This window comes from Microchirus variegatus (genome assembly GCF_963457635.1).
Source record: "Microchirus variegatus genome assembly, chromosome: 8".
Taxonomy (NCBI): Eukaryota; Metazoa; Chordata; class Actinopteri; order Pleuronectiformes; family Soleidae; genus Microchirus; species Microchirus variegatus.
This window is the reverse complement of record NC_139809.1, coordinates 6,809,898-6,834,538: the sequence shown is the minus strand read 5'-3', so window position 1 is coordinate 6,834,538 and position 24,641 is coordinate 6,809,898. Positions and strand designations below refer to the sequence as shown.

The 24,641-nt window shown below is 40.2% G+C and overlaps 1 protein-coding gene across 1 annotated transcript; it reads left to right on the top strand.

Annotated features, from left to right (window-relative positions):
* Positions 1–2,070: 2,070 nt before the first annotated feature.
* On the top strand, positions 2,071–23,891 carry LOC310930355 (neuronal cell adhesion molecule-like; the record flags this gene model as incomplete). The annotated part of the gene is made up of 30 exons (XM_083893314.1): positions 2,071–2,155; positions 3,882–3,987; positions 4,632–4,825; positions 5,216–5,338; positions 6,281–6,451; positions 6,883–6,939; positions 8,031–8,142; positions 8,257–8,441; positions 8,612–8,746; positions 9,598–9,741; positions 9,859–9,970; positions 10,107–10,273; positions 11,014–11,161; positions 11,923–12,047; positions 12,313–12,342; positions 13,114–13,215; positions 13,947–14,144; positions 14,345–14,415; positions 14,621–14,846; positions 14,983–15,098; positions 15,191–15,395; positions 16,025–16,147; positions 16,556–16,732; positions 17,257–17,292; positions 17,744–17,806; positions 18,022–18,141; positions 19,253–19,414; positions 20,411–20,542; positions 21,310–21,388; positions 23,599–23,891. 30 exons carry the CDS (start codon positions 2,071–2,073, stop codon positions 23,840–23,842), a joined length of 3,948 nt encoding a protein of 1,315 aa, XP_083749440.1. The 3' UTR covers positions 23,843–23,891.
* Positions 23,892–24,641: the final 750 nt, after the last annotated feature.

Here is a 24,641-nt window from a genome sequence, read left to right as displayed (position 1 = left end):
CCATGCTACCAGAAGCCGACTCTGGGGCCACAAATAAATCTTGTCTCGGGGGCAGCATTTACAAATACATTTTTCCCCAAGGAGGACTTAGTTAGTGTCTGACTGCCATGCTGTTTAGCCTGTGGTCCCAGACAGAGTTTGCACCTCCTCGTTGTCTGCAGCTCTGACCCCATCCAAGCCAAAAGGCCTGGAGAGCAGAACATTTCACACCCCAATTTAATGCACTTTATGTGATTCTGTCATGCAGGAACATATTAAAATACAGAATTAGTGTTGTTTAGTAATAATGCATTAAATAAGCTAAATTAAAGCTAAATTAAGCTGTGACATTTCAATAGTGTGATGCCACGGGTTAGAGAGGCATCAGCCAGCCAGATAAAAACAGGTTAGGCTGCGGTTTCCAAAAGGCAGACAATGACATGAAAGTCTCGTTATCTTGCTCTTTTTTATTCCTCGATCACAAGCTGTGCTGACAATTACATGAAAAATAATGAAATCCACTGATCATTGTGATTGTGCTGAAATATGCAGATGAATAATTGAGCAGAGTCTTTTTGAGTCAGTAGTTATTATTCTCTGAAGCTTGGATACAATTTTGATTTTGTGACAGTGATTATTTTTAACACGTGTGTGTTGCTATTTTCTCTTTTTCGCTTTGTCTCATTTTGTGGTGGATGAAGGTGTGATTTGTAAACATCCAGCTGCCTGGCAACAAGAGAAAATATCAGGAAAATAGTGTATGCTAATGTTTTGGTTTCCTGCCTTTTCACAAAGGACATTTTGTGGCACAAATTCCCCACTTAATTAACAGTTAATAATCTTTTATAGTAGTTTATAATTAGCTTTTTCTTTTGGTTCAAACCTGCAAAAACGTTAAAGGGGTCATATTATGCAAAATCATTTTTTAAATCATTTAAATCCTTATATTTGGGACTCTGGATGTAGTATCACTCACTGAGGCAAGGGCAACGGCATCCGAAAAAACCGGAAGTCTGCGAAAAGTTCTATTCTTGGCTCCACAGTGCAGCACAGAGTTCTACACAAACTTCCAGCCTCAGAGGATTGACCTGTCCAGTGGATACATGTTATATGACAGCAATGTGCCTGCTAGAGCCTGCAAATGATCACTTTTCCAGTAGCCTCTGTGGCTGATTGTTTTACTTTTTTTTTTTTTTTTTTTTTTAAGGTGGACCTAAAGAGATTCTACTAAACCGAGCGTTCTGAACAGGGCTGTTTTGGCAGGGTGATTGAACTGATGAGGTGCTTCATCCTTATGGCATTTTGACCAAAGCATGTCACAGACATGTTCATTAGGACACCAGGGAACGAGGTTAATTACTATTAAAGAAATAGGGTATAATATGACGCCTTTAACTGACTTGAACCTGTTGATCTTTTTACCGTCAATCCTTGCTGAGATGTTACAAGATCTGTCCAGGGACTCATGATATTTCCGATACAACAGTCTCATGAAAGGACGATGCTTCATTGTGTGAAATCTGACCTCAGTGCAGATCAGTTTGCCGCTGACTCCGTCACTCGCTGGGTCACTCAATCAAACAGATAAATCTGATAGCAAAATGGAAAGTGAAGCGAGTGTCATCTCATCTCTGTCTCTTGGCCTGTCATCTGCCCGCTGACGTGATCGATAATACCAGAGGAGGCTAATGGCACCATGGCCACGCCAGTGATTATCCCGAGCAACAATAAGCCCATGTGGCCTGCATCAGTCCTCATTGGAGAGCACTAGATCAAAAAGATAGCTTCCAGCAAACTGCGCTGCATGGCAACGAACATCGATCTGTAGACAGAGCTTATATGTGTCTGTCCCGCTCATTCTCTCTCTGTCTCTGTGAGCAGCTGTTGAACACAAAATAGAACAAACTCAGCGTATGATTGATAGCCTTAGAAAGTGAATGTGCTATTCAACTCCGCTCCTACACTTTTTCTCTCTGCAGCTGTGAGCGAGTGAGGGAGGGAGCGAGCACTCGTTCTCAAACGGTGTGACTGAGCCGAGGGACGGGAGCGTCGTCATATTCCGGGGGCAGAACTTTGGATCGCACGCTGACGATGGAGAAGAGGAGGATGGACACGGCGCTGCTCGTGGTGCTGCTAATTGGACACCTTGCCACCGCGCTGGAGGTTCCACTGGACCGTAAGGCAACACAATGCACAACAACATGTTGTTGAACACATGTTTCTTGGACAGTTGGACCATGACACAGCTTTTAGATGTGAACGTGGTGTAAGACAATGAGGGTGGTGTGAATCTTTTCATCCAGGCGAGCAAGAGTTTTGTCAAAATTAAGAATTATTCCTTTAGGCTATATAGATTATCAGGTTTAAAGTGTCTCAAATCAGATTTTTTCAGTTGAAATGACTGAGATTTTTGGATCATTGGATTTTGGCCAGTTGGATGTCTCGCAGTTCAGATTTTCAAATCAGATCTGTATCCTAGATCAGATATATACTCAATATGTGGCCATGTGACGTGAATGAGAATGGTTATCTCAGGACACATGTAGTTGAGCAATGCCATTGTTAACCTGCACCATGGAAACACAGAAAAATCAAGCAACAGTGGAGGGGAATGTTGTCCTCTAGAGCTAACTCTCGCTCACTAATTTGCTGTGATAGCTTGGTATTTCCCCCTACGGGGATCAATTAAGGTAGATCTAATTTTATTTCATTTTCTGCTTATTATCCTGCTTCAATTCCCATATCTTTCATAAATATTACATTTTCTGTTGTGTTGATGACTCAAAGGGGTATTTGTGCTCATGTGTGTTGTTTGAGAAGACAGTCATGTTCAGATGTGACACACATATCTACTAAATATCTACTATTCTATATCTATTATTTATTACTAAAATAATCATAATAATAATAATAGTCAGGCCCATTAACTGTTTCTTCTGAATCAAAAACAATAATTGATTTCCATGTTGTTAAATTAGTTTTATAAAGCTGAGGATCACATTAATCCTCACTGTGACTGATGGGGGAATGAAATGACCTCCAGCCCTGCGCTCAGATGTTTCTGTGGTACTGCTGTAGGCCGACATATTGCTTGGTAAGCTGGCATTCCTTGTCTGGGAACTGGCCTTGTCCAAACCTTGATCTGAATGATAAATAATGCAGGGAGATATTTCTCCACACTAGGCAAGGCAAGGCAGCTTTAATTGTATCGCACATTTCATACACAGGGGCAACTCACAACGCACAATTTTAACAAAAAACTATTAGAATAAAACATAATATGTATAAGAATATGAGAATAGAAGTGTTCCTAACCTGGTTTCAACAATATTCACATGTGGTGCTGATTTCAGCTCTAACATTTTTCTTCCTTCTTTGCTGATTCTTGGTGGAAAAAAACACTAAAGTTCTGGAAGGATGTAAGTTTCAAACTGGTGTGACGTCGCCGCAGAGGTTTTGCCGAGTTGTTTTTTGTGCATTAGTTATTTTTTGTGCTTTGTGTGTTTTTGATTATTCTGTCTTACATTAAAGTGTGTTTTGAAGTGGACTTTTATATATTTTGCATGCATTGATCCGTTTGTTTTTGTTTGCTGTTTTTAGCCTGTGTTTTTTTTTTATTCTTTTCATTGAGCAATATTATAAACAGCATGTGTTCTCATATCATCTGTTTTGACATAGTCCATTATTCTCCCTGCACATTAAGAATCGGATCATTACAATAAAGTGAAATGTGCCTGAGAGCTCTGCACGCCTGTTTGCTGCTGTACTTGCTATAAAAGCTTTATGTCTCTGTCAGCATGTGATGGGTAGTGACTGCTTGGGCGGTCAATACAGTGAGACAGAAAGGGCTTAGTCATGCAGTGAAGGTCATGATTAAATATCATATTTCTGATCTCCTTTAGTGCCACAGCCACCGACCATAACTCACCAATCCCCCAAGGATTACATCATCGACCCACGGGAGAACATTGTAATCCACTGTGAGGCAAAGGGGAAGCCTCCTCCCAGGTAGGAATCTGTGAAGTGAGATTAAACATTTACCATCCTGTTTCGAAGAAGACTCCACATTTCCAAATGTTAATTAAACTACCGACAATAAAGTTTTCAGTCCTGGGCCTCGGCTGACAGCAGGTCTCCAGTAGGTTGATCTAAATTATGCACTCTTTTTAAAACTTAATTTGACCATAAATATAAATGACATTTTTATTACGTTGCAAGTTGCCCTTTGCAAAGTTTGGTTTTAAACATGTGAGAAAAAATTGACTTATGGAACTTCTGTGATTAATCACAATTAAGGAAGGAGGAAAGAATTGCTTGACAGCCATAGTTTTAGCTAATGTTATCCTCTTTTCTTCTTAGTGCCACTTGATGGCACTAACATTGCCTGTACATATGTGTGTTGGCAGCTCATTATCAAAATAATCTTGACTAAAACATTGATCGTCTTTGTCAGGAGGTTACAGCTAATCTGCGTCCCTCTGTGGTTTGATCACATATGATTGATGAAGGGTTTTTGATAGGATTATAAGATTATTGGGCACATTTTATGGGGTGAGAGAGTGTATTTATTCCGTTGCATTTTATCATGCACAGTACGTTTAATGCACAGTACGAATAAACCTGCAACTGGAACTTGAATCATCTCTTTTCAGCTTCTCTTGGACAAGAAACGGAACCCATTTTGACATCGACCAGGACCCCAATGTGATTATGAAGCACCACTCTGGGACTCTGGTAGTGGACATCAGCAGGGAGAAGGCTGACATTTACGAGGCGGTGTACCAGTGCATAGCGAGAAACAAACACGGAACTTCTGTTTCCCACAACATAGTCATACGGCAGTCCAGTAAGTACAGTGCTAGTCAATATGCATTCTGTTATCAATTCCATTTTTTTGTCTTATTACATATCATACATATCATACAAACTCAATAATCTTCTTGTTTCTAACAATTAAGTTGCATTTTCCATCTTAAGAGCACTTCTGACAGGTAAAGGTGCATGTAGAAGAAAAAGCATGTTTTACTTTACAGGATGTAATAGTGGGTAGAGCTGAACATCCCCTTGTATTTCTCCTCTAGCATTATTGTCGAGTTAGGCATTATCCCTCTTACCTTGCCTCGTCAACTCCGCCATCATGTCAGCAACGGTCCATTAGCAACACATACTGCAACCCATATTTCACATTAAATAATGAGACTCTGCTGACATGTGCTCCCTTTTCCAACCAATCCAGGATCCCCCTTGTGGTCAAAGGAGAAAATCAAGCCAGTTGTAATTCAGGTGGGCGGCTCCTTGGTGCTGCCATGTCAACCACCTGCTGGCCTGCCCCCTCCCATAATATTCTGGATGGACAATAGTGAGTACTTCTACACTTAGTTGCGCATTATTCTATAAATCACTGCTGCTAATAAAATGTGTTAATCTCAGATATGTGTCCTTGAAGGCAGAATGATGTGCCTGCTTTGTACTGTTGAAGGTCCTTGTCAGTCATTGTGTGTTTTCTAACCTCTTTACTACAAATCATAGACTCTAAACATTGCAAATTTAAGTTATGCAAAGTGTTCTGCTATAAATAGTAACTGAAATAACCTTAAAGAAATAATAACATACTGTTAATTGCACTGTGAAACTATTGCTTTCTCATTCATTAAGAAATGTAAAAATGCACTTAGGTTTTATGTTAGGTAACAATCCATATTTTAACTGAATTACCATGCAATCATCAGGTGGCTTGGATGTAAAGCAGCATAATTTGCATCAAGTGTTGATGACTGAACTTTAGTTGTGAAAACAAAATCACAATGAGGCTCAATTTTTATCAAGCTTTTTATCTCTTATAAAATGCTCTATCCTTTATCACATAGTCTTCCTCAGGAGAGGGTTGTTTTCAAATATCCATTTTTACAAGCAATTTAAAGGCAACTCCTTTCACTAAAACTAAGACTTTCTTGACCAAGAATACTGCTCTTATAAAAACAATCTCACCACAAAATTCACTGTGTCACTGTTGTAATGCTTTCAAATTGATGAGACCAGGCCTTTTGTTTATTCAGCAGCTCAGTTTAATTTCTTTTGTTGTTGACCTTGATTCTTAGTCTTATTCTTCCACCCTGTTACAAAACGTATTTGGGGTTTTTCATACACTTGTTCTTGAACTACATTTATTTTCATTCTCAACAGTGTCTCTGTTATATTGGATGAACTTTGGATTGTACCGTCACTGGGACTATTTCTTCTAGAGATGAATGAAAACGACCCAGACATTGTAACTTATTTTAATTTTGCCCTACATTTTCAGACTTCCAGAGGCTGCCTCAGAGCAGCAGGGTGTCCCAGTCCCTGAATGGAGACCTTTACTTCTCTAATGTTCTCCCCGGGGATTCCAGAAATGACTACATCTGCTACGCCCGCTTCCCGCACACACGAACCATCCAACAGAAACAGCCCATCAGCGTCAAGGTCCTCAACCGTAAGTCCAAGGAGAAGAAGAAAGTGTTGAAATATATAGCCGGCATGTTTCCGCGCGTGAGTGTGTGCGTGTACGCGAAGGATGGAAACATAATTTCCTATCTCTAATCTCATCCAGAGAGACGTGATCGTCGTCCCACTGAAAAGACATATTGTCGCCGCTCTCGTCGGTACGTGGAAATATCTGCTGAGCAGGCGTTCATTTTGTCCCTGCAGTGAGACGTCCTGTTCACACTCTGCACCAACAACAAAGGCCTCTCACATTTTGCCGTTGACTTGAATGTTCCCTCCAGATTCTCGTGACGATCCGTTCTACGTTGTGACTTGTAAATGTTTTTTTTTGTGTGTGTTCATGTTAATTTGTCAAAGCATGTGTTTTATGCATGTGTGATTTCAACTTGTGGCATGTGTGATTTCTCTGTTGTTTTACAGTGGATGCAATCAATGACACAATGGCAGCTTTTTACAATGACACTGATTTATTTAGTGGTGAGTTTTCGACACCCCCTAGTGTTTGCTCCCCAAACGACTTCTCCAAACCTTGACTCCTACCCACTAACCGGGGCTGCAACTCACGATTACTTTCATTATTGAGTAATCTGTCGATTATTTTCTCTATTAATTGATTAGTTGTTTGGTTTAGAAAGTGTTGAAAAATGTCGATAGCTGTTTCCTATGATAATGATATCTTATTTTCTCCACAAACCAAAATTATTCAGACATTTTTTTTGTTATATAGAGCAAAGAACCTAGAAGACTTTCACATTTAAGAAGCTGAAAGATCAGAGAACTTTCTAATTTAAAACAAAAAGAAAAACTAATGGATTATCAAAATAGTTGACGATTCTTTTAGTCGTCGATTAATAATCGATCATCGTTGCAGTCCTACCACTAACACTAACCCTGATGCTTTCAACAACCACTCTGATTTCACCAGGGGTGAGACTTGGCACCCTCTAGTGCTGTAAACCATAGCTGTTACCCACTAACAACCAGAATTAACAAGTTAATTCTTTGTCCTTCAATCAATACACCTTTGATTACTTCACTTACCCCTATTACCTGCTTTAATCATTCTGAATGACTATTCCACTTTCAAATAGGATGATTGCATAACCTGGATAAGTTATAAAAAGAAACTGTATATGGATATGTATAGTGTAATAACAATACATTTGATATATATATATACATTATACTACAGTATATCTCCTTTTGTCCCTCAAATGACCAACTGCTGTTTTCCATCCTAAACTCTTCTCTTTTCCTGCTGCCCTGTCTAATTTTCTAAATCCTGTCTAATTCTTCCAGTCACTGGTTATTTGCATTTCTGCTCATTTTGTCTTTGCTTAAAATATATTGTGTTTGTCTAAACGATGCCGTGCATTAGCACAAAACATTCAGATCAGTGAGTTCAAATTATGGTTAAATGTAAAATAGGTATTTTGAATGAGTCTGTAGGAAGACATCATAGAGGACATTGATGGAATAATTGTAAATATGAAGGTTCTGGTTTTGGCCTGATCTTTACTGTGGTATGGACTGAAGCAACTGGTAATTTCCTCTGCCTGTGTTTATAGAAGACCCAGTGGATGAGAGGAGGCCAACTTTCCTCATACCATCTGGCTCCTCCAGCTCCAAGATGGTGTTGAGAGGACAGGTGCTGGAGATGGAGTGTATTGCAGAGGGGCTGTAAGTAAAATAATCGGCAATTACATCAGCCCTGAGAGCCTTAAGTGTCCACCTGCTCAAGTGTCATTATCATTCTTTGCCTACAAACCACTCTCTTCGTTTTTTTGAATCCAGGCCCACCCCGGAAATCTCCTGGACCAAATTGAGCGGCGAACTCCCGTCCAAGGGCACATCCTTCCTGGACTACCAGAAGACGCTGAGAATCATGAATGTGTCGGAGTCAGATGCAGGAGATTACCGCTGCACTGCCAGGAATCAGCATGGCTCAGTTCACCACACCATTCATGTTACGGTCAAAGGTTTGTCAGTGATGAAACGCATGGTCAGACCTCCGTGTGGCGACACAGTCGCTCCTTCTCTCTGTCACTTCTTTCTCCCTTTCCCTCTGTCTCATAATTGATTTATGCAGAGATGCCAGTAGGCCACTGTGTTCACTCATTAATTCTCCAGCCTTCTGTTCTATTTTCAGCTGCTCCTTACTGGATCAGCGGCCCTCCAAGGAATCTTGTTCTGGCTCCGGGAGAGAACGGCGTGCTGACCTGCAGGGCCAGTGGCACGCCCAAACCCTCGGTCACCTGGGCTATGAACGGCATTCCCATAGAGAGTGAGTGCAGTTCTTTTCCACAGCTATGAAAAAAACACCTCCAGTCCACAGTATGTGGCATGTTTTTAATTATGCTGAGCTTCGAATAGTTTGATTATAGAAGACTGGATTATTTCAGTCTCACATGCGTGAGTGTAGCATTATTCATTTTTTTAGCTTAGATAACAAATGCTAGATAACACACTTACAAAGATACAAACTGTTTTGTCCTATTATACTAAGCTAAACCTCTTATTTAAATAAGTATTTTATAACCTTTATTTATCCAAGAAGTATCCATTGAGATTATTAATCTCTTTTCCAAGGATATCCTGGCTAAAATGAGCTATTCACTTTCTTGCCATCACTGAATATTTGCCTGACAACCTGTGGTAAGACGACAGGAACTCACAGTCGCCGACTAGAAAAAAATAAACCACAAATTGTCACTTTTACATTTTCTTTTTCTTACATATTTAACAAACATGAATTCATGCTTTACTTGGTGATTTTTTAGACCTGTGAGTAGGTGGTTTGTTATCAGGTTAGCTGTTTCCTTCTCTTTCCAGTCCTAATGCAGATCTAAGACAGATTGATTCAAGATAATATGTTTTTCTTGTTCTTTTTATAATTTCTCAAATAATGTTTAACTCTTAGTTTATCACCAGAACTTAAACAAAAGGAAACACAGCACAATTCTGACCAGTATAGTGTAATTAGTACTTATATCAGAATCTGTCCGCTCTTGATCATTTCGTATTTTTTGTGAGTGACACAGTTGGTTTGCCATTGAAAATAATCAACGATGAAGTAAAGAAAAATCCTTAATTTTGCACATGTATTAACATCTAATTACGCTCTTATGTGAACAGATTCCCCAAAGGATATTAGCAGAAATGTGGAAGACGACACAATTATCTTCACTGACATACAGACGGGATCCAGCGCCGTCTATCAGTGTAACGTCTCCAATGAACATGGTTACCTGCTGTCCAATGCCTTCGTCAATGTCCTCTGTAAGTTCCTTTCTCTGGATCTGTGTATTTCTCAGTAATGTTTTTTTTCCTCCCTTTGATTGTTTGGAGTGTAATAACATGCCATTAATGGTTGCTGCTGCTGTTGCCTCACTGCAGCCGAGACGCCCAGAGTGCTGACACCAAGCAACAAAGTCTACCAGGTCATCAAAAATCACCCAGCCTTGATAGACTGCGCCTTCTTTGGGTCACCCATCCCTAAAATTACATGGTGAGTGGATTGAGGTTTGTGTAATGTATCTCTCTCTCTACATATATTATATGTAGAGAGAGAGATACATTCCCATTTCGACAGTAGATTTTCTTCAGAGGCTCAAAATGGTTTCCTCTCTCTCTTCTTCTCTCAGGTTCAAAGACAGTAGGTCTAGCACGCTGGTGGGAGACCCGTACATCCTACATGACAATGGGACTCTGGAGATTCACAAGGCTCAGGCCCGAAACGGTGGCAAGTACACCTGCGTGGCCAGAAACAACCTTGGTATCAATGAGAATCACGTCTACCTGGAGGTCAAAGGTGAGAATGTTTCCGCTTTGAATATTAAGCCTGGAACCAGCACACACATACTTATTACAGTTATGCTGTCATCACAGTGAAATTGTCATTGTAAAAACACTAAACCAGCACCTAGATTTAAAAAAACAAAAACAATACTTAGCTTTAAAAGACAAACATTACATCGGATATGATCCAAAATCCCTAAATATGACATAAATGGATCTATAAGCACAGGCCGTAAAGAGATATGCAGCAAAACCAATGTAATATTTCTACCACACTACAGTAATCATATTATTGAATAGAATTGAAGACTGAAAAACATAAAATACCTCCAACACTGGTGACCAGAAAACAGGAACCACTGGGAAACCAGAAAATGCACTGAAACAAACAAATTAACCCACACAGACACAAAAAGACACTAAATACACTAAACACTTGGGAGACATGCACACAAATAATAGGGAAGACAGGACAGGAACTAAAAACCCAAGAAAAGAAAAATACATACAGAATTAATGGCCAACCAAAAGAACGTAGATAATCCCGGGGTTGTGACAGATACCGTTATTGGTAGATCAATTTGTGAAATAAATAAACCCTGAAGATTTGTGATGTAAGGAAAACAAGCTTTAGTTAAAGATCTGATATACAGTAAAACCCATCCATCCAGTGTGTGCAGCAATGATCAGATATATTTAAAAATATTAATTCTTAAATATTCCTAACCTCCTCCTTTCCCCCCCTGTCATCAGAGCCCACCCGCATCCTGAAGCAGCCGGAGTACAAAGTGGTGCAGAGGTACAGGTCTGCAGTGCTGGAGTGTAAGGTGAAACACGACCCCTCCCTGGTCCCCACCATGAGCTGGCTCAAAGACGATGACGAGCTCCCTGATGATGAGAGGTCAGACTGTTAGATGTATCACTTTTCTACACCATTGTTGTATTTCCTCAGCCCCCTGCCTTCTTCTTCATCTTATATGAAGATTGTTGTGGAAATGCTCTGCTGCTGCTGGTGAAGAATGAAATAGAGACTTCTGCCGCCTGACAAGGTTTTATTTTCTCTGCAAAGAAAAGCTCAATCTACACACAAGTGGATGTGGCTGGAGAAAGACCCAGAGCATAGTGAGCCCGAAACATTTAGACCTGGGGAACGTCCGTTTCAGATCGCTTTGTCTGGGAAGGGGTCTGCCCCTCCAGGCGGTGCTTTCACACCCCTTTGTCTACGGCAGGAATGGGGCCGACTCCCCACCGAGATATCATGCAGATGTTGTAGTTAGGTGCAGGTTGAGTCAAGACATCCTTATTTGAATACACAAAAGGACCTGATATCTTGTGTTACAAAAAGGGTGTTGTAGCTCTGAGACAAAGACATGAAATTTACCATTGCAAGATCTACTGTAAAGAGGCTGGATGTGAAATTTTTCATCTATTAATATATTTTTTAATTCCTTTGAATGATCAGATCATAATTTAGTTTTAAAACAAGATCTTCCGCCACCTTCATCATTGCTTAAAATTGCTTGTAGACTGACTTACACAAACAATTTCTGGAACTTGCGTCTAAACTTATATCAGTATACTTGGTTGTCTGGCCATAAAGCAAATTAAATAACTTTAGAATTATATGAAATCTGACGGTGTGCCTATCTTTTGTTATAACAGATTCATTGTAGACTCGGACAGCCTCACCATCATGGATGTGACAGAGGGTGACGCGGGCGTCTACACCTGCATCGTGAACACCACTCTGGACCACGACTCAGCGAGTGTTGAGCTGACTGTAGTTGGTATGTACACTGCTGTGCTGAAGCCTCATGTAACCTCAAAAACAGTCTAATAACTTACACAACATATCACTTTACAGCCCTTTAAAGGTTTATTGCCTGGGAGTTTACTTAAGACGATTGGTGCGGATTTAATCAGCGATTGTGTCAGCAGCAGTAGCGTGAATATTTGATTATTGCCTTCTTAGTGTGCCAGATAATCTTCTTTGTACTCTTATGGCTGACTGACCACCAAACTCCATTTCACTCCTGCCCTCCCTGCTGGCAGAGGCCACTCCAACACCAGCTGTTGTCCACGGTAAACCTGCAGCTCACCTGACGTGGTCTGCTCACCTGGGCTTGTCTTGTTTCTGTTGAAGGAGCATGTTGTGGTCTGAAGATGCTGTTTGTTGTTGACAGAGCATTTTTCTTTTCATTTTAATTTAACAGCATTGATTTCAAGTCTGTTTTTTTTCTGACTTCTTGTGATGAATTGTGTTTTGTATTGCATTTTTGTTTTAATATTGAATACATTAAACCGCAGATGAAAAAAAATTAAACATTTGGGCAAATGGGGAACTAATTTCTTCTCACGCTTCCGTGCAAAGACAATTTGCAAAGCAAACGTCTCTCCGTTAAACCACTTGGGATCTTTTCCAGTGTGCCATTTACTTGTCACTCATTTATTCAAAGCATGTTTTTCATTTTATCAATTCAATTGCAAAACATGAGCCTTGAACCTCTCTGGCGAGTCGGAGACTCGATTTCACGGAGACTGATTATAGAAGATGCTCACATTGAGTAACAGTCATTTCATATGCATGATGCAGTGTCGGCATGTGTATCGCAGGGGCAAACGAGGTTTGCCAGTTTGAACGTGTGCAAATATAAATATAGTCACTTCACAACCTCAGCATTTATCAGAACTGTACTATGACTAATTAATCTAAGTGGATGTTGTTGTTGTTTTGTTTTTGCTTCATGTTGTCGTGGCATGGACACACTGTATTGTGTAACTGCAATAGGAAGTCAGTGTGAATGTCATTATAATGCATTTCAAATGTTAATGACTGTGATGCGTCTACCCCAGAGAGACCTGACCCGCCCACTGACCTGGAGCTGACCGACCAGAAAAAGAGGAGTGTTCAGCTTACATGGACCCCTGGGGATGAACACAACAGTCCTATTCAGTGTATGTATTAACTCTGTGTGTGTGTGTGTGTGTGTGTGTGTGTGTTGTGTGTGTGTGTGTGTGTGTGTGTGTGTGTGTGTGTGTGTGTGTGTGTCACTGATTTTCAGATGTTGTTCATGTTTTATTATTTCTTCTATTGGAACTTTTGTGTAACTTTCAGAATATCTCTGCCTCCATTGCTTAATTTTCAATAATCACACTATATTGTGGCACTTCACTGTTACATTGCTTGAGCACCCCTTTAATTTTTGGCATTTGGACATAGGAATAGTGTAAAATGATAAGTTGATCTCTGAAAGTTAACCTTCAAATATTGTCTGCAAGATTATTTTGATGGTGCTCATAACAGGGTGAATGGCACTACTAACCCGAGCAGGTCTTGGCACGATGTAACTTCTGGTTTTGGGTGTATGACTCTAAAAGAACAAAAACTTTATGGCACCGATTCTGTATGCTGTACCTATTCTAAGGCTACTAAAACTTTTGTTATTTTATTTTTAAGCAACTGTAAACATATGCAAACATACTTATAGGAAGTATATTCAATATTTACCAATAATCCCTACTAAAATGTACACACTGGACCCTAAAGGTATTTCTTTTTTGTAATGCGTTTTGAGAGGAGGTATCAAAATGACCTTGAGGGCACTAATTCCAGTTTTTAGATCTAGTGTCAGATTGTGTGTGAAGTGTTTAGTTAACCATCGTGCTCTCTTTTTGGTTTTACACAGACTTTCTGATCCAGTATGAAGACTCGCTGCACCACAGAGGTAACTGGCATAATCTCACCGAGGTCCCTGGAACCAAGACGACAGCGCACCTCAAACTGTCCGCCTACGTCCACTACACCTTCAGAGTTTTGGCCCTCAACGCCGTGGGCTTCAGCCGCCCCAGCTCACCCTCCAAGATTTACAAGACAGAATCTGCAGGTAGAGACTCATTTATTGGACAGTTTCACAAGTTAATGAATGCGTCTTGTGTGCATCAGTGAATCTGCTGAAATGTTCTTAATAGGTCCACCTCCCTCCATCTGTCTGTAATTTCAGAAGCAAATTGGTACAGTATGTAGTCTCAGGGGAAGGTTTTCTTTTGGATGATTTTTCTTTTTGTCATTAATATACTTTTTCAGCTCCAGACGAGAACCCCACAGGTGTACAGGGATCTGGAACAGAACATGACAATCTTGTAATCTCCTGGACGGTAATATAGTTTTATTTAACTAATCAGTTTTAATCCTGAGGCATTTAATCTTATCAAGGGACTTGCATGAAATGTGAAAGCTTTCCTTTTTGCTCTTTTTTTCTTCAAATTTTCAAATGTACTATGCAGTATATCACATTTGACAAAATCTGCAAAATGAATATGGTAGAAAAATTAAGTTCATTATAAACTCTCTCCTCTGCAGCCACTGTCAGGGCTCCAGTCTAATGGCCCAGGGCTTCATTATAGAGTAATGTGGAGGCAGAAGGGAGTTGACAGTGATTGGACCTCAGTGACTGTGGCCAACAATTCCCGGTTTGTTGTGTCTGGAACGCCCACATTTGTTCCGTACGAACTCAAAGTTCAGGCGGTGAACGACCATGGAGCTGGACCTGAACCTGCTATTGGCCACGGCTTTTCAGGAGAGGACTGTGAGTTTGACTGACTCTAAGTGTACTTTGTGTCCCAGTCTGGGGTGATGCACTTGGTTATGTAACCTATGGCAGTAGCTCTGTATGACTGCGTGTGTATTTAGCTGCTGTTGTTTTTTTCTTGTCCACTGTGCAGTACCAGTAGCGGCTCCAGAAAACGTCCAGGCCGTGGTGCTGAACAGCACTCTGTCAGAAGTGCACTGGGACCCAGTGCCTCATAAATTAATACGAGGACAAATCAAAGGATACAAGGTGCATAAGTGTAAACACGGTGTGACGTTGACACCGACCATACCATACAGACACACAACAGTGCTTACTGTCTGTAAATGCTGTCTTTGCAGGTGTACTACTGGAAAGAGCATGCTCTCCACAAACACAACCCCCATCAAATGGAGAAGCAGATCCTGACCTTCAGTGGGAACCACAGCCGCGGCATGTTGCCTGCTCTGCACCCATTCAGCCTGTACTCCTTCAATGTCAGGGTCTATAATGGCAAGGGAGACGGTCCACCAAGTCCCACCCAGCAGTTTTCAACACCTGAAGGAGGTAAGAGAGGGAGTACATAACCTTTATATAAAGTCTGTTTGTATTTTTAACATCTTAATTTGAATTTATTCTTTTTTTTTTACTATCTCAATTAAATGCAAGACTATTCTAATACTTTATTAGATAATAATAATAATAATAATAATAATAGATATAATTTAAATTGTCATGAATTTCATATTGTGAATGAATGAATGATTATCTTCAACAAAGAGTAAAAAAAAGTGGCGAAAGATATATGGACCTAAGAGTTTGACAATGAAATGCTGAGGATTTGATCACAGATACAAAGTTAACATGGATTCAGTAATACGGCCCTTTTCAGTAGCTGATGTTAGGGATTAACAGCTGGTTAGTCGGCCATCATATTATATTTTATCAATCCACTAATCCACTAATAATAATATCGTTCTTCTTCTTCTTACCTTCTTGATATTAACTTATTTACTTATTCTTCTTTATTAAAAACCCAGAATTCATGAATACACAGATTGTTGATTTCTACAGTTTTATTGCTGACTTCATGTAAAAGCCCTCTCCTGTGCCATTGGTTTCTATACATATATTATAATGGGATTTTTTTGTCTTTGATAAACTGTAAAGTTTAATTATCTATGTTTTCTCCACAGTGCCTGGGGCCCCGACCAACTTGGTAGTCACCAACTTAAACCTTGACTCTTTGACCCTTGAATGGAGTCCACCTCACGACCGTAATGGACACATCACCGGCTACACCCTCAAATATCAGCCAGGTGAGGCTTTTATAAATAACTCATATGAATCACAGCACTGGGCTTTAGTGAACTTTCATAAACTTTCCCAGTGTTTAGTCTCGACCCTTCTGTCATGTAGTCTGTAGTATTGTCATTCTTTCCTGCTCAAAGTCAGATTATGAGATTGAAAGATTAAAAGAGACTTAGGTTATTACATTTTCCAAGTTAAATCACAACGGCACAAATTAACAAATCCACTTTTGTCACTCTTTTTCTGAACCCTGCACCTCTGTGCTGCAAATGCTTTCTTTTCCACCTTTCTGTCATTGATATTCCAACTCCATCTACAAACCTCCTCCATTCAACTTTTTTTCTTTTTTAACTACTTCCCAACTTCCACCCTTTTTCCACCCCATTATTCTTGTCATCCATCCTCCGGCCCTGTAGTCAATAACTCCAATGAGCTGGGCACAGTGGAGGAGCTGGCCCTGCCCGCCAATGAGACCTCAGTCACTTTACCCAACCTCAAGTACAGCACACGCTACAAGTTTTATTTGAGTGCGAAAACAGTCAGGGGAGCCGGCCCCACTGTTACTGAAGAGGCCGTCACCGTCATGGACGAAGGTAAGTCAACAAATGTAGATGACAGAAAAAACTGAAATAATTTCATTTTCATGCTTCTTCAGCTGAAGAGCTTGGCAAATAAATATCCTTTTTAAATAATTGAGGTAATATTATCCAAGCTTTGTATTAATGTACAGGTTTATATGGACGTTAATGCAGGTGAAAGCCATGCTTTTATTCAGCGTTAGCTGTAGCAGTGTTGTTGACTCAGATTGTTGCTACGTGACTTTGTTATGCCTGTTATTCACAGTCTTTTTAATTATTTTACGTTTGGTTTCAAAAATAGCATGCGATTCATTGGTTTTTCGTTCATGTCAATTTTGAGTGGAACATTAGCATGCTGTTGTGCAACATTAGACACAGCATTTTACATTCCAATTCACTCACAGGCTCAGCATGAGCACCTAAATGTCTCACTGTTACACGCAGCGACAAAGATGCTAGTGATTGTGTGTGAGGGGGGAGGGTCATCCCATAATGATTCCTGTCCTCTTGATGTTCTGTGTCCTGTTTCTCTTTATAAGCTCTAATGTCACAGCTTGACGTAGATGGGGCTGAAGGTACCAATCGTATCTAGACTCATACCGGTTTGACAGATGCAGCCAAATAGCTTTAAGACCCCACAGCAAGAGCAAGCATGCACTCTTTATGACATGAGCAATTCCCCCCTCGCCTTTTTTAAATTCTGCTGCCCACAGTGATGCGCAACCTGAGTTCAAAGCTGGGGGGAACTTCAAAGCTACATACATAACAACGCTTTTGCGATGTGCACCCTTTCTAATGTGATAAAACTGCACACGTGTCTTTTCAAAGTGCTGAGCTGCATTTGACCAGTTCTTACCTCTGTGTGTCGGTGATGCTTCCTGCTGCATGGCAAGGCTTTACTTGAACTGTGTGCAGCATGTAAAGTGATTTCCATCATCTGTGTTGTTTGTACCTGTGGAAAATGTTTGTGTCTGTGATTGTGTGTGTGTGTGTGTGTGTGTGTGTCTTGTGCGACGTTGTTTACAGGAAGCACCCAAACCTCTCATCCCATTGCACGGCTTCCTCCGCGCCGTCATCCACCCCACAAGGGTACAGATACCGCTGTGATCGTAGTGCATTACTTATCTCATTTGTTACATGACCAGCTTTGTCTATGTCAGTTTAGAGTCCTGAGTTGATTTTTATGTTGTGTAAGGTATAGATTCAGTGACTATAATGAAATCAGAGCATGTGCTTGCCAGTAACTGGGTTGTCCTTTGACCAGCAGAAAATCTTGATGGTTGTCTCTTCTCTTGTGTGCTCAGTGTGGCCTGTGAGTCCTTTCAGGAACATTAGTTCCTTGTTTGGAGAGGACGGTGCCGTCATCAGTTGGGAGTACTGGGGCCCAGAGAAAACCATATATGTAGAATACATAGTAGAAAACAGTAAGCAAAGCAAAACATCTTTGTTTGTGTCAGTTCCACACATGGGTGGCAAGCGACCCTTACTTCATTATTGGCGTGTGCAGGTGAATAGAAATATTGGCAGTCACACTGGCGTTGGCTTCTAACAACACGGACCCAGATGTGATAAATAATTAAGGCCACCTGTGATTGGCTTGCTAATTATTTACTGCTATGGAGTCGCTTACGTTTCCCGTGGCAACTTTTGTTGACACACATCATCCTAAACAGCAGCAACATTCTCGCTGTGCCAAATTAATTTGAAGTGCTTTCCACTGTTTTTATCCACCTGCAGTGAGGATGAAAAGCAGCAGTACGTTGTTGTCGTATGGCTCTCTCACACCTACTGTTTCATGAGTATCTTGATCATAGATCTCATCTCATTAATTTAGACAATGCTGTTCTCAGAAAAAGATAATCTTATGATTATCACTCAGATGCATTCCATATTTAATTCCTCACCCCATCTTTTTATACAATGGCACTGAGAGCTCAACGCGCTGCCACTCGAGGAAACAAATGCAAACGGACAAAACAAAGCAAACGAAAAACAAAAACAGCTCACGTGCAGCATTCAGACCACAATGATAATGTTAGGTATAATGACTATCATGCTAAGAATCACAGTGTTGGACATATTTAGAGTTTTGACACAATCGGAGGATTACTCAAGGTACTGCTAAGTGACAAAGGTTTAGCACAAGAATCCATTCACTATTAAGATATTTCATTATGGACTAAGATTCCAAGAATAAAAACACACTACAGACTGAGAAAACAACCATGTACTTGTTTACTTGGTGTTTATGTGTGTGCGTATGAGTGTAATAAAAGTATGTGCTGTTACATGAAAATAGTTTCCCCTCCGATTTGCATTTGTTTTCCTCAGTTGCAGTCCACTGAGCCTCTGTAATAGTCCATTAACAGCAGTAAACAAACTATTTAACACGTAAATACAATATATTTAGCATTTTTTGTAGTGTAACCCCATGCCAGTAGATGTGTTTTTTTCCCCAACCTACGTTGACCTCCGTTTGAAGTTGTATTCGCTCGCTCAAACATACTTCTCTCCATGGACGCCCTCCCCCTGCAGGTGAAGGTGAAGAGGAATGGCAGAAAAAGCTTGTGAACGGCTCTCAGAACGTTGTGCTGAAGGGCTTACAGGGGGGCCGCAACTATAGGGTGCGTTTGGTGGCCAAAGGTCACCCCGACCAGCCGCTCCACCACTCCAAGGAGCTATTGGTCACGGTACCAGGTGAGGCAGTTCTAGATGGTTGCCTCCACCTCCACCCCGGCCCGGCCTGGCCTGGCCTGGCCCTGCACTGTGTCGTGTGTAGACTTGTGTTGTAGTTTGTGCTGTTGAGTTATTATGACCCAGTCAAGCATGGGTTTAACAGACAGTGTTGTGGTGACTCTGTTTGCTAGGCATGTTGTGTAGTGATGGAGTCGTCAAATAGCAGCGTGCATGATCTTATGGTTCAGTGTCAGCGTAACTCCCATCAGTCCCGTAGACTTGAAAAGTGGATTTTACTCTAATATAGAAGTTTCGTATTATCTTAATTAATGTGTGTTATAATATCCAACCTAATATCACACAGTAAACCTATGTCTGTCTGTATGTATGTCTGTGTGTGTGTCTTTGTGTAATTGTGATTGTTTTATGTTAAAGAATGACTCTCTCTTTGCACTTGTGCCACAAACATGCAGTACTAACGTGGGTCTAATCTGTGCAAGCCACCATTAGCATAATCTAGAAGATTCCATACTCGTTTAACATCGAAGTTGTCTGCTCATGAACTGAAATATCTGTCTACACTCTTAGAAATAAGGGTTCCAAAAGTGTCCTTCTACAAGGGCTGAGGGTCTACCTGGAACCATTTGCTTCAACGGTTCTTGGTAACACTAATGGTTCCAGTAAGAACCATTTTGATCCAGAGAACCCTTTAAAACCCCTTTCCTGAATAAAGGGTTTTAAAAGGGTTCTTGGTGGAACCCTCCAAAAGGTACCTACCTGGAGTTACCTAGAGCCAAAAAGAGCCAAAGAAAATTATATGGTTCTACTTAGCACTTTTATTTCTAAGAGTGTACTAGGTAATGAGAGAATGCTAAAAAAACGTATTCATGCTCATTTATTACTATTATTGTTTTTCCTTATTTGTCGTTGTGGGTAATTGTTGCTATCCTCATCAAAAAAACAACAACAACATAGTGGAGCCATAATTCTCAAGTGTCCCTTTTCTTCCCTGACCAGCTGTGGCAAGCAGACAGGTGGACATCGCCACTCAGGGATGGTTTATTGGTCTCATGTGTGCCATTGCGTTGCTCATCCTGATCCTCCTCATTATCTGCTTCATTCAGAGGAATAAAGGAGGCAAATACCCTGGTGAGCAGTCACTCACACACTAGACAGAGTCTGTGCATACAAAGCCACACTTAAAGTCTTTATTTGTCAGCATTCAAGACATATGTATGATTAAGATTGTTAAGATTATGAGACCAGTTTTGTTTTCTTATAGTCATCAGACGAAGAAACTGCTTTCTGATGCTGTGTCATGTTATTATTCCCATGTTGTACTTGACAATCTGTATTGTTCTTGTACTTATTGTACTATGTATGCTTTTGTTTGTCAGTTGAGCGTACTTAGTTGTTGTTGATGTTGTTTAATGTAAAGACTCAGTAATGCTCATATCATTTAGTGGCACTATAATGAAATCAGAGCAGTAACATCAGACAAAGATTTAAAACTGCTTTCTGATGCTCATGTTATAATTCCCATGTTGTACTTGATAATCTGTGTTCTTCTGGTACGTATTACAAACATATGGAACTTCAGATCAGTGTTTCTTTTACATTACAAAAGTTTGTTATCACAGAAAAATATGTATTATTCTGTATCATATCAAATCATGTCAATAACATGTTTAAGTTTCATATCAATGAAACACCCAAATGCATGTATTTATTTAGCAAAATATAGCTATGTTTATTAAAGCTAACAATATATGGCATCATGGTTGCAGCAATGCATCCACAAATAATCAAATACATCAATAAGCAGCTTATTAAGCAACTTATAATCATATATACTATAGACATAATTATATACATATACATTCTCTCGGTCACTTTTGCCGCTTTTCTGTCACCAGTCAAAGAGAAGGAGGACGCACACACAGACCCAGAGTTCCAGCCCATGAAAGAGGACGACTGCACTTTTGGGGAATACAGGTGAGAGAAAGTGATCCGACCTCTGGAGGCACCAGAGCCAGTTTTACCCATCACCCCGTCCCTACTTCTGTGCCCAGCTCTGCTCTCTCTGTCCGGGCTGGAGCTTTGCACTCCAGCCCTCCTCTCAACCCCTTACAGCTGACCAATAAATGACCCAGGATCACCAGAAACACAGAAGTGACCCTCATTTTGAACTTCTGCTACCAAGAAGCACAAGATGTTTTTCCTTTTTCTTCTTCTCTCTTCTTCCCACTTGGTTTTGGGACAAACTGAATGCTACGTTGTGGACTGTTGTGTTGAATGTGCTTGACATGGCCTTGTGGTGAAGCAGAAATCTTCAGGTTCAAGGGATTTTTGTTGGTGTTTTTTTTAAAAACTCAAGTAAGACAGTCAGGGGAAAGAAAAATAAGAGACACCCATTTGCAACTGAAATGACCTTACCCTTCAAATCCCATGCAAACTAATAAGCTACTCATAATACATTGTGTTTGCGTTGTATGTGTACTATTAACACTTTGTTTAGTATAATGCTGCTTAAATACATACATACAAACCACTGCTAAGTTAACAGCAGTGAACCAGCTATGCTTGTTAGCATCCTCTACCAAGGCTGCTTCTCCAATCGCACGCAGAATAAAGAAAAACAGCACTTTACTTCTATATAGCTAGCATTTTTTTTTTTTTGTTGTTGAATATTGTGTTTTTTTTACAAGTCAATTTATAAGATGTCTTGCTTTTATATTTTATATTCCTTTTTTGTATTATGAGTACATAGTTTTATTCTATGGATTTTCTCTGTGACGAATATAAATCAAAATACAGTATATATATAAATATATATATATATATATATTATGTGATGTGCATGGTGTGACACCTTGCTCAAGGCAATAACGATTTAAATTATAGTTCATATAATATAGATACACAGTATACACATGGATGAGTATGAAATCATCGGCGGGTTGGAAGGGAGCAGTCATAATATTACGTTTATAACATTAAGAGTCATTAAGAGTCATAATTCTTAAAGGATATTCTATATTTTATCATTCTCAACTCCATGTGACTCTGTCTCTCAGTACCTCACATTGCAACAGCTTCATGCCCATGATCTCAATCATACATTTCTGGTGATAAAAATATAATAATAATCAATAATAATAATAATAGTGTTTATGCTGGAGAACACTTTTCAGGAACAGACTTTTGTTACAGCAGCAAGAATAAACTACAATATCCAAAACAAAGGAACGTGTCACCCAGAGCATTGATGTTGCTCATATATTATGTATTTATTAAAGTTTATAAGCATTTACGGAGCCCTGTAGGAGAAGGGAACTATCACATGCAGTCAACACGTGTTACCGTCATAACTTAATACTTTGTTTTTGTGTTTTTATTCATTTTTAACAATTGTGGATTGTGCTGTTGTGCTGTTGTGTGTTTGTCTTCAACTGGATCTCGTCATGAGGTGATGTTGAGGGAGGGAGTGGATATATAGTACAGTCACTGTGGAGAAAAACATCCCATGTTTTCACAGCTGTCATCAAGTCCAGGATTTGATCACAGAGCCTTCATCATGTTCGGCATAAAAAAGTTATTATTCGTTATATTCAGAATGAACATTTGCAGGCATGATGACGGCTTCATGATCTCATCTTATTGATGTTGTCGACTGTGTGATATTCAAAGAAAACTTTGTTTTTGTGCCAGTTAGTGATTTTATTCACCATGCTTGCTTTTTGGGGAGGATGTTTGGCTGAAACTGTGCTTTTCAAGTTTTACTCATATCATTGCCTTTTTCATCATAACCACACAACTGTGTTGAGTCGTGGTGGGCGGGGGTGCAGGGTGGGGGGAGCTTTTGTCAAGCAACACATTTACCACTTCATTTTTGGTTTCAGGGGGAATTGAACAAGGTATGATTGCTTGAGCTGTATTCCCCTGTTGCCTGATGGAAACCAACTAATCATTCATAGCCACAGTTTTTTAGCCATGGAGCAAAGCCAAATTCAAATTTGCAACCTGCGCACTTCAAATGCAAGAATCTTTACCGTTACCTTATGAAACGTACAGTAGGTGGCGGTAAACGTTCCCACTGGCACGCCACAGTGCTCCATCTAAAAAAAAAAGGTGATCATTAATCTCCTTGTTGCATCTGTCACACCATCTCACCTGTAACACCTGCATGTTATTTTCTCCTTCAGTGACAATGAGGACCATAAGCCGTTAAAAGGGAGCCGCACGCCGTCTAATGGGACGGTTAAGAGAGACGACAGTGACGACAGTTTAGTTGACTACGGGGAAGGAGAAGGACAGTTCAACGAAGACGGCTCCTTTATTGGCCAGTATAGCGGAAAGAGTGGCAGCAGGGACACTGCTGAGGGTCACGAGAGCTCGGAGGCCCCGTCTCCTATTAACGCCATGAACTCCTTGAACTCGTTTGTGTAGCCAATCAGTCCTCACTGACCTGCATGAGGTGCTGCTCTGACTGCTCGCCCCCAAAACCCTCCACCACCAACACACACACACACACACACACACACACACACACACACAAAGCTGCTCCAACAGCGCATGGCTTTATGATCACATCCAGTGACACACAAATCATCAAAAGACATTTCTGTTTTTAGAGGGAAATCTTCATAAAAAGACTCGGCTCATTAAGTAGGAAGTCGCTCCGTCGGTCGTACGATTCTAACTGTGCATGAAATACCTGATATTACTTAAAAGCATATATTAATTAACATAATAGGTATTAACAAGCCCTGCAGCGTTGGCGCACCAGGAATATCTCACAGACTATGCAGTGCTTGTCTGAACTATATTTGTTTATTATTATTATTTTATCTGCTATATTTAAATAGTATTCTCACTCCATGCATTTTTTCCAACACAGGCGTTTGTAAAGGAATCTGTATTTAAAAATGTAATTAGTTCTTTTTAATTTTATCATGCATTTACAGCGAACAAGGTAGATCATGTACAGTGTATATATATATACTGTATATTTATATATAATGACATAAATGACGTGAACTATCTGTAAACTCAACACAGTGCACACACACACACACACACAGCATGCTTGAGATTGATGCATTTTTATCAGTCACCACTCTGTTGAAAAACATCCATCTGCACCTATGAAGGAGCTGAAATGCTGCATGGCATGTTGTCCAATGACCTTTGCCCTCACCCCACCACCACCGCATGTGACCTTCGCTTTTTGAGCATTGACGTGAGG